This window comes from Curcuma longa, unplaced genomic scaffold, assembly GCF_044706935.1.
Source record: "Curcuma longa cultivar G26 ecotype Majalengka, Jawa Barat unplaced genomic scaffold, ITB_CL_G26_1.1 contig_19567, whole genome shotgun sequence".
NCBI lineage: Eukaryota > Viridiplantae > Streptophyta > Magnoliopsida > Zingiberales > Zingiberaceae > Curcuma > Curcuma longa.
The window spans coordinates 426-11,673 of NW_027431125.1; the positions used below are offsets into that span (position 1 = coordinate 426).

At 42.6% G+C, this 11,248-nt stretch overlaps 1 protein-coding gene across 1 annotated transcript; it reads right to left on the reverse strand.

Moving 5' to 3' along the window:
• Positions 1-300: 300 nt before the first annotated feature.
• On the reverse strand, positions 301-3,415 carry LOC141817186 (protein NSP-INTERACTING KINASE 1-like). The gene is made up of 3 exons (XM_074704851.1): positions 2,227-3,415; positions 1,878-2,110; positions 301-796 (listed from the first exon to the last, which is right to left on the reverse strand). Exons 1-3 carry the CDS (start codon positions 2,381-2,383, stop codon positions 761-763), a joined length of 426 nt encoding a protein of 141 aa, XP_074560952.1. The 5' UTR covers positions 2,384-3,415; the 3' UTR covers positions 301-760.
• Between the last annotated feature and the right edge of the window lie 7,833 nt (positions 3,416-11,248).

Below are 11,248 nucleotides of genomic sequence, written 5' to 3' on the forward strand. Positions count from 1 at the left end.
GAGATTAGGTATGTCCTTGCTAAACTTTCTTATAGTTGCATTCCTTATACTGCAGATAGAGGTAAAGAAAAGTGTTAAGCAACGGGAGGCAGCAGGAGCAGTGTTCGACGTCCATCGTTGAAGATCAAATAGCACCATGTGCCTTATATACAACACATCAAAATCTCCAAAACAAATACGTTAGCTGGAGATCTCATAGTCATCATCAATATTTTTTCTTCTTTGCAAATAAGAATAACATAAGTATCCTTGACATCAAGTGTGCCTAAAGATACCAAGGATGCCCTCAATCCAGAACATGTTGGATCCTGACAGAAGTTAGCATGATTTCCCATTTAGTTTCCACCCCAACTACATGATATGCCTTGTCTTCTCCAAACTAGACAAGTTCTCTACTTGGTTTATAGATCATGAAGGTACTTCTCAAAGAAGTCATTTGATGTGAGAATCACTAGTTCATGATCAATTGAGCAAAATCTATCTGAGATTATTTTTTCTTGTCATCAACATTAAACACACTTTCTACCACAGTGGTTTTGCAATGTTTTATAAGTCTCTTCAGCATTTTGATCTCACATTTTGCTTTGCTTTCTAGTTCCAACACATGATATCCTCTACTCCAGTTGTGACCAAAAGTGTCCCTTGGTGTTGGTGTCTTTGAACCATAAGACTCCATCACCAATGCCCTTTTGTCTACCAAGTAACTCCTCTGACTTTGGAGTGGAACATCACGTCATCATTGTAGAAGATCTCATCTTTGTCAAAGATTTATGCCTACCAAAGACAGAAAAGCACGCTGCAAGATGATAGAAACAAGTATAGGTTAACCATAGCCTTGTCAACTTCTTGTTTTGACAAATTGAGTTTTTCACTATAACTTTTTTTGCATGAGAACGAGATTACTGATAAAGCTATTTTGTCATATAAAGAGTTGTGATTATCTTGCTCACAGTAGTCATTGTCGATTGATAGATATCTCTCAAAGTTCTTTTATCAGATAGAGACTTATTGTAGCCAAAGCATTTTAATCTATTTTCTTTAGCTTAGTTTCTCTATATCAATTCTTCAGCACAATCAATCATTACATAGAGATCAATTTGAACAATCATCGACCTTACCATGCTATGACGAAGTGCAAATCTTTTATTGCAGTCAAATTTTTCAATAACATAGACTTCAAGATTGTTGCCAAATCAAATTGCCCATTCTTGTCAAACCTTGCAATACCCCTTAATATTTTCTATTTTACAATGTAATTAAAAATCATTTTTTATTTTTTAAAAAATTTAAAAAAATGAGCTAGCCTGACCGAGCCCAAGCTTGTGTTGGGTGACGGGTGACGGGTGACGGGTGACGGTTAGTGACATCGCAGGCCATGCCCAACATAGCCCGTGACATTTCGTGTCAATCGAGCCCGACACAAGACCTCAACGGGCCTATTGGGCTAGCTCAGTTGGTCCATTTTAGCACCTCTAAACCCAATCTATCCACCAATATCTTATAAGGAATACTCAAAAACAAAAAAAAAAGGAGTCTTGCAAAATGCCAATTGAAACCACCTTCAAATAATGTCATCCACCAACCTTGATCTATAAGTATCTAACAAGCACAAAAAATGGTGTTTATTTCAACAATAATTGTACTTGCTCGAACAAGGATTGCACAATGATAGTGTTTAGATAAACATAAAAAATGGTTTTTCATTAACTATACAATGATGATGCATGCACTCATATTGAACATCCTAAAGACCATCACACATTCACATAGATAGTAAGCAAGTCTTTTTTGCATTTAAGTTAGCAAATAAGGAGGACTCATGAGAATTGCATTAGAAAAACTTCTTACACTTTTTTAGTTCAGGGAAGCCAATTTACCTCTTCAACAAATGCCAGCCTTGGAACATGTGCATGCCTCTTAATTGCTACAATGGTACCATCAAGAAGCAGACCCTTGTATACTAAACCAAAGCTACCAGTACCAACAAGATTGCTTTGACTAAAGTTCTTAGTAGCTTCTTCCAACTCTTCTAGTGTGAATCTCCTGGCAACATGATGCTCATTTGCAAGACTGTAATCAACGAATGATCTCCTATCTCTCCTACATTCCACTGCCCAAACACAAATACCAAAACATCCAAATATATAAAAAGATTAAAATAAGGAAAGCAAGCAAAATAGTGAAGACAAAAGCCCCCTCTCAATCATATAGAGTAACTTCAGTTACCAAGATTAGATGGGTCTGAAGAACCAGTCTCAGAACTTCTATTCGCCTCGGTCCTCCTCCAGTAAAATATGTAGAACCACAAAAGCCCGACAACAATAACCAACAACGCAAAGCCACCTACAGCAGCTCCAACTATTTCTGCAACTGAACCTGACATCTGATAGAGACTTCACTCCAATTATCCAAAACATTGATTCTTAGACGACGATCAGCGACAGAGGAAACAACAAATTAACAGCAATGCATGACCCAATGAAACCCAAAAGGAAGGAAATTCAATAACCATGCTGCTTTAGCTTGGCCAACCAGTGTACAATATGCTTGACAGCAATTGCCCGACCGTCGCTGAGTCATGCTTCCAAATTGGCTCGATTGATCAATAGCAGCAATTTACTACTGATGAACCCTAACTGGAAGGCATTCAAAATCCACATAGACAGCTGACAAAAATTGAAGCAGAATACAGGCTACAAAAGCCAAACAGCCAATTTCAACCGTCTTACAGCACAACAGCCAGCAGTGTGGCCATTAGATTTCACCCTGCCATTTGTTTCAACATACTACAACCTTTTCCTAAAAGCAATATCATGTACAAGCTAAATGAAACCACAAACTACAAACTTGACACTTTGTCGAGATGCCGTGGGACTCCTATTGAACTGATTTGACACGGCCAAATTAGACTCACCTGATGCGCAGTATCCACAAGAGGGCGCAAAGAAGAAAGGATGAATACGCCCAAAGGATTGGTGAGCAAGAGGCAGGAGGGGAGGCTAATAACCCACATGACCAATGGGCGAATGGGGTCTTAATCAGAGATAGTTGGGCGAGGAGCAGAGATCTGCTCGCCATGTGTTTGTGGTATTGTTTAAACCAGTACTTCAGAATCCATCTCAATCTGAGAGAGCTAGGGTAGGTGATTTGAGGTGGGCATGAGCGTTAGAAAATGTAGGGGATCTCCAGGCGGGGTTTAACCAGCAGGCAGCGGACAGGGACAGCACCTGCGATCATCAGACACAAGGGAATGGAGAGGGGTACAAGGTCACCACCCAACATGAGGATTTCTTTTCGCCACCGCCAAGATTCCACCCTGCCATGGCCCATGGTGGCTTGTTGGAGGAGGAGGAGGAGGCCCTCGAGGTACCAAATCAGCAGCCACTCGTGATTGATAATCGTGTGGCCTACCGGAGAGACATGGTCGGGGCAGAACTCGGACTCCTTGTTCGAATGAATGGAATGGAATGGACGTGGGCGTGACATGACAAGCCAACCCTCTGCGGCTTGTGTGCGTGGCCTGCGTGTCGCTCGCCTGGCTCTATGTGGCCTGCCCAGCTCATAGCGCAGACGGAATCGGAGGGCGGTGGGGCATGACAACGCCTTCCACTGGCTCTTAGCTAGCTCACTACCATGCTGCAGGGCCTCTGGTACAGGCTGGAAAGCCTACTAAAACTCGGTAGGATTGCGAGGCATGAGTTGGAACACGGTGCGTTTGATTGAATCATCGTTGATGCACAAAAGGTCAAATCCGACATTTTCGTCGCTCTATATGATCAGTCCCACAACTATACGTGAAGAAGTAAATCGAGAAATTATAGATCACAACGGAATAGAATATTATTTCGACTTCGGCCCCACGATCATAGGAGGTAAATCGAAAAATTACAATTGACCACGACAGAGGAAGGTATTATCTTGATTTCATCGAAATTCGAACCATTATCCTCTTTTACAACTCTGCTCTATCGTAATCAACTCAACTATGCCCCGGAAGCCCTCGTTGATGCCTTCAAAATATGGTTGAGATAATTATTATGGGAAAAACTTATTAAATTGAACAAAAGTCGAATTTCAATGAAATCGAGATAATGTCCTCTTCTTCATAGTAGTCAATTGCAGATTCTCAATTTACTTTCTCATAAATGATTATGAGACCGATCATCTAGAGCCGTTCAAGTGACGAATTCTATTTTTACTGAAGAAATCAACATTAATAATTTTAATTATCCATTTAAAATTATATTATTTAATCCTATTTAATTTAAATAATGAGTAATTCTCAATTAATACCTATCACATAATAAACGTCAATAAAATTCAAAATGAAATTATCGTCAAAATATGAGATTTTTGACGAATTCAAAATTAACAAAAAAAAAATCTCAAAATTATCTTCACGGCTTAATTTAAGTGTGGAGGTAGATGTCTAGGACCAGGGGCGGAGCTAGGTATTGCTCTATTCAGGCTTTAGTCCGGGTCTGACGGAGTTAAAGAGAAATTTGTAATTAAATTTACGGTAGAAAAAATAAAAAATATATGTGAAAGAGAAAGATAGCTCAAGTAGTTTCGATATGTTTAAGATTGACTATAAAATTCTTGGCTCTGCCGTTGTCTAGGACAAGAAAGGAGTAGAGGCAGAGGTAGAGAGGACAAGAGGGGACATGGGAGGAGGAAGCACCCTCACGGATGATGTGGAGCAGAAACACGGAAGTGGAGCGAAGGCGAGGGAGGGAATGCGCGAACGACTTTACTAGTTTACGAGGTGCAACTGGTGGTGATTATTTGTGAGAACGTAGTGAAGATGGCGGGTGAAGGATGACACAGTAAAAAAATACGGCATAATTAAATTTTAGTTTTTTAATTTAAAATTTAATTAATTGATTCAATTAAATTTTAATAAAATGTATAATAATTTAAATCAAACACGTCTGGGAAATCTTAACAAATTCCATGACAGACTGGAATTTGATTAGCGAAAGGGGGAGCAGTTGCTTGGCCCATGGTGCATTAACTTCATCGAAACAGAACTGGCCCGGCCAGTAAACAAACAAGTCAAGGCGGCCCCCTTTAAGTTTCCAATGTTTTTAAGAGAAATTTTGGCTTCGCCCTAAAAGTTCATCAGGATGTTTTGTTCCAGCTCTGACATCCTTTAGAACTGGATCGAGTGGCGATGCCTAATCATTGACTCACTGAGTTGGCCTTCCATTGGACCCTGGTTGAGTTGCCTAATCATTAACTTCAAAATTAATTATTTTGAATGATTTTCAAATTGTCGATCGGTCAGCTCAAAATTGTTTGAGGCCCTAAGTAAAATTATTTTGACTTTTAATATTTTTTTAAAAATAATATAAAAAATTCCTCATCATTTTTTATTCGGACGGGAATCGATTTAATTTTTTTAAATATTAATTTTAGAAATAGGTTTTAATATGAAATTTAATTTTATAATTTATTGAGATGTAAAATTATTAATTAAATTTTTATATCCAAATTTTGAAAATAATTTTTTTTCAATTGATAAAATTATTAAACTATTTAATTATTTTTTGAGGTAAATAAAATTTTATTAATTGTAATTTTGAAAAATTTCTAAAACTATACTAACATGTATTCTATATATACTACCCATGTATTAAGAAAATAATTTAGTTTTTTTAAAGTTCAATATCTCAAGTCTTATTTTTAATTTGGATTTATTATTATTTTTAAAATTTTAATTATAGAAATAAATTTAAATCATCAATATCAAATAACATGTCATATGTTAAAATATTTTTAATATTTAATATTTAAAAAATATTATCAAATAATTTTAACTTTTTTATATCTTATACAAAATTAAAATTATTTTCATATATTTTAAATTATTCAAATTTATTTTAAAATAAAAATAATATAATCAATAATATAATTAAAAAAATTAATTAAAAAAAATTGTTCATATGAAAATTTTACCTCATTAGTGTTATTCTAATTAAATCGTTTATTTTCTTCTAAAAGCATGTGGAAGAAAAAAGATACTAAATTGTTGATGAGGAAGGAAAAGGACGTAGAATATTGAAGCAAGAAGAAAAAGTTATAAGATCGTTCGCGATTAGAATTTTTAAGAGATTAAAAAAATAAATAAGACGTTATAGTATATAATTAATAATTAATATTATAAAAATTTATAATAAATGAAATAAAAATAATTTAATAGTAAAAGTGAATCAACATCAATAATTGAATAAAAGTGAAACGACATCATTGATTTTTTAAATAAAAGTTGAGGTGGTTGCTTAAAAAAATGAATAAAAATAATATTAAAATATTAAAAATAATGGTCCAAATAAAATTGGAGCCACATATATCTTAATGGCCTATGTCTTAAATCGGGCGACAATCAACTATGTCAATTTATTTTTAAATTAATTATATTTAATTTGTGGAAGCTAATTGACTGTATCACTCAATTATCGATTTTTTCAAACTATCATAACTCACAAATATGTACCAACAAGTAACTGATTATAATGTGTCAATTGATTGTTGACAGATCAGTTCAATTGAATTTTAAATTTTATAATTGAGTCTGAATCGAAAAAATTAAAATAATTATATATTTTTAAATTCAAATGTAATCAAAATAAAATTTTAAATTAAATTGATTCTAATTGATTATTTCAATTGAATAGAGATTTTACTCATCCCTAACTCTAAATTCTAAGTTATCTACATATATAATCCTTATCATTATCGTCATAATTCTTATTGTTCCGGTTGGGAATGGCTCCTGGACACGTCACCGGACCTAGCTCGCCGTGAAGTTGAACAAGTGGAGAAGAAGACCTGGAGAAGGGCTTCAAGAGGCCTCTGAGACTTCCGGACCTGCGAACACAGAAGACGTCAGTTGGACGGCCGGAGGTTGCCCCGGCGCGACCACTCCGACGCTCAAGTCAGGAGCAGCAAAAGAGAGGAGGAAGAAGATGAACAGTAGGAGGACTTGAGCGTGTATAAAGAGTAAGGGTTTTTTGTGTTCGAGCGAGAGCAAACCTATCCGCCGGAGTGGCTTTTAAAGAGAAGGTGAGCGTGCGAGTGCATCACGTCACCATTAAAGAATGTCTTATCGCGATTAATGAGATGTCAGAGCCACTTGAGTTTTTTATCCTGTCGCCGTAAAAGTATTATCCTGTCAGCCTCCGCACATAGACATCAGAGAGATAATCATTAATGAGGGGGGGGGGGGGGGGGGCGTGGGCTTGTCAGAAGTCATGATAAGGTGAGCCAAGGTGTCATCGAATGGTGCGGGAAATGTCATGCTCGAATAGGTAGTCAGCTAAGATTATGCCCGAATGAGGGTTCGGCTGAAGGTGGTGGCCGAATGACTACGTGGCTAATGTAGTGACCGAATAACTATTCGGCTAGTGTGGCGGCCGACTGGTTGTTCGGCGGAAGGAGGAGGCTGGATGGTCCCTTGACTGAGGAAGTGGCCGAATGGCCATTCGGCTGAGGGAGGGGCTGAATGCTATTCGGCCGAAAGGTATGGCCGAGTGGGTGGGGCGGCCGGACGACCAATCGGCTATGACTTAACTAAAGGGAGACGCGAAGTCTTTTGCCGGCCCAGGTGAAGCTACAGTGGAGGAGTGGATTGAGCTTACGGAGCGGATCCGGGCCAAGCCGGGATCAGACTCGAGCTCCTGCTGACGTCATCAGGGATATATACCGGAACATTAAGCCTCCCCTCTTGTCTAGTCGAAGGGAGCGCAAGTCGAACTGACTAGACTTGCCCTTGCAGCTCGAGTCTGACTTCACAAGAGGGCTTTAACCGCGAGCCTCTGGCTACAGGACGCATGTCCTGATCTTATTGGGCGTGCCTAGGACGCGGTATGGCTACCAGCGGGGAGGTGAGCAGGCGCGCGTTACAGCGGCTGTCTTTTCCCACGTCAGCATTTAATGCGACGGGGGGACCAAGGGGCGCGTGGCTTCGTGATCATGACACGATCGGATCTTACTGGGGGAATGTGACCATCGAGCGGTAGGGATCATTCCTCGCCCCTTTGTTGCAGCTGATCGAACGGCACGGGTTATCGCCCGCCTTTCTGCTATTGCTGATCGAACGGTCAGCGTTAGGTAGGGTTTCATATATATATCCGCGATAAAAAGGCGGAGGTGTCTTTATTCGAGCGTGGTCCGCCTGCGCTGCATCTGTTGTCTTCCTCAGCCCTTGCTTCTCCGTTCATCTTCTCCGGCGATCCACCTCTGTGTAAGCTCGACTTCTCCTCTCTTCGTCCTCTTTTTCTTTGTTTGATCCTTCTCTCCCCGCTGGTCTTTAGTCTCGAGATGTCAGAGTCAGAGTCTGTAGGGGTATGGTATGAGTCCACCTCTTCTATCTTTGCCGACGGTGACAAGGCTGCTATAAAACTCCAGTACCACATTCCTAAAGCCTACAAAATTAGAGTCCCTAATAGTCAGGACCGTCCCCATCTTCCTCCCGCTGGTTATCAAACCTTCTTTCGTGATCAGTTGGAGGGGGGACTCCGTTTTCCGGTCCCGGAGTTTTTTGTTAGGGTAGCAGGGTATTTTGGAGTGCCGGTGAATCAGTTGGTCCCGAACTCTTTTCGCCTTCTTTGCTGTGTATGTTTAGTGTTTAGGGTGTACGAAATTCCCCTAAACCCCACTGTCTTCAATTACTTCTTCTATATGAAGAAGAAAGAAGAAGGAGTGTTGTACCTCAACGCCAGGCCAGGACATAACTTTTTAGGTAAATACCCCTCGTCCCTGAAGCATTGGAAAGAGAAGTTCTTTTTTGTGAGGATCCCCAGCCCGCTGCGTATTACTGAGTGGCAACCAGATCTCCCTCTGCCTCCACGTCTGAGTGATTATAGGTCCGAGAAGGTGTACCAGACAGCGTATGAAACCCTCGTCGGCCTGAAGTTTCATGTCGGCACGCTGGTGGGTGAAGAAGGGTTGTTGCATCGGGCTGGACTAAGCCCCTTTGCCGCGGAGCTTTCTCAACCCCTGGGTAAGAGATCGTCACTACAGTAACCTGTTTATTTCTAATTTTATGTGTCCCTTGGTTTTTTGTAGAGGACCTTTGGATGGCAGCTTCACTGAACAAATTTCTGAAGTGGGATCGCGCTTCTTCCGGAAGTTGTCGACTCCTACTCCTTCAGGTGGCAGTCCGGTAGCATCAGCTTCTGGCATCGGGCCTTCGGTGGCGGCCGAATCGGAAGCAAGGTCTCCGCCTCCCGTGTCACCTAGTCAAGTGTTAGCACAGACTCTACCCATAGCGCCGAGTGAGAAGACTCCTGAAACTACAAAGTCCCGCAGAAAAGAGCCGCGCGATAAGGCTCCCAAGAAGAAGCGGCCACGCGAGGAGGAACCACGCGAGAGAATTCCCAAGGAGAAACGGCCACGCGGGGAGGAATCCCGCGAGAGGATTCCCAAGGCCATACGGCCCCGCGTGGAGAAGACACATAAGGAGACTCCCCGGTCCACGGCACTTGTAATTCGGGAGCCACCTGCTGAGCAGGAATCTCGACTGCGTCCTCCGGTGACCGAGGTCGGTAGATTGAAGGAGCCAGTCCGCTTCGGACCGACAGCTCAGTCGATCCAGAAGGAGAAAAAGAAGCAAAGGAAGGAAACAAGCCCTCTGGTGGAGCCGCATACTGCTCCCGAGACGGAGGCCGGACGTCCCGCGGGGCCTCCTTCTGCTGAACAAGTGCCTTCGGTGGAGGCGGCATCTACTGCTTCTGTGGGAGCATCAGAGGCAGACCCGACAGGAGGGTCCTTTTTGAGGCCTGCAGAGGCGGAATCCGGACTGGGGGATGAGCCGGCTACCCCCCTCGGTTGTACTTGCTGCTGAACAGGCTGGTGGTAGAGCCCCATTATTGATTGCAGCACCGGAAGCCCCAGTACTTTTGCCGCCTCCAGACATAATATCTGATGTTCCAGTCGGGCCAGCCGCTATAGTCGATGTAACCGGAGATACGACTACTGCGGCCACCTCAGTCGAACCACCTGCTGATATTGAGGCATCTTCGCCAAGCTTGGTACGTGGTTCGTCTTCCCCGCCTGCAACTGCTGATCCGAGGGAGTCACAGGAGACGCCCAGAGCCGCTACCTCCTCGATCGCAGGCCCTCCCTCTGGTCCCACTCGAGTCCCTCCTTATGCTGCGGGCATATATCCAGGAGGGGTATTTCCCCCCACAAGGGACGCGGTCCGCCTGTCCCTCAACCGATGAAGCCCTCGATCTTGAGGCTGTAAACCGCATTGTAGATTTGGTCAGATCAATTAGGGGCTCGGCGTTCTATACTCCCATGGTGTTAACGGACATCACCAGCCGGAGTGTTTATGCTTGCATTAGGGTAAGTTCTGGTTATCGCTTTTGCAAATGCTTACAAATTTTTTACTAAATATTCCTTATTAGTGCAGACCTTATGCGAGATCCTAGACCCACAACCGCCTGCCCTCCATCTGTTTGCAGTTTCATTCTCTAGAGGGGCAGCTGTCGGTGCTGAGGTCCCGAGAGGTTACTCTCTTAAGTGAACTTCAGATGGCGAGGGCTGCAGTAGTGCAGCAGCGGAATCAAGCGGACCTGGCCCTGGCACGACAGCGGACAGCCGAAGACCGAGCCGATAACCTGGAGCGCGAACTTCAGGAAGCTATTTCTCGGATACAAGACGCCTATGAAGAGCGACAACAGAAGGAAGAGCAATTGGTCAGGGCTGAAGAACGATTGCTCCGACAAGACAATCAGCTTTTCATATGGAGGAACAGCTGGAGCAGCAGGACATAGACATAGACTTGGCTTGGGACGACTCCAAGGAGAAACAAACCCGAATCGAAGCGTTGGAGGCCGAAGTGATGAGCTTAAAGGGGGAGCTTGCTGATCACCGAGAGGCCCATCGGGTGGTTGAAAGTGTTTCGGCTATAGCCCGCAACGAGCTAGCCGCTTACAAATTGAGTGAGAAAGATCGGCTCGAGGCGGCCAAAGGGGAATGGTTGAAGTCCGAGGAGTTCACCGATCAGTTTTTGGAGCGCACCGCCAACATGCTTCAGTCTGGCTTCGAAGGAGCTCTGAGGCAACTGGAAGCCGCCGGCATGGAGATCCCGGATGCTATTTTGGACCAGTTGGACCCGCAACGGATATGGAAGGAGCTGCCCGAATCGGTTCGGATTGCCTCTGAGGTGATGAAGGAAATTTCAACCGATAAGGGAAAGGAGAGGGGAGTAATTGTATCAGGGCTAGACCCCCTTACTGTA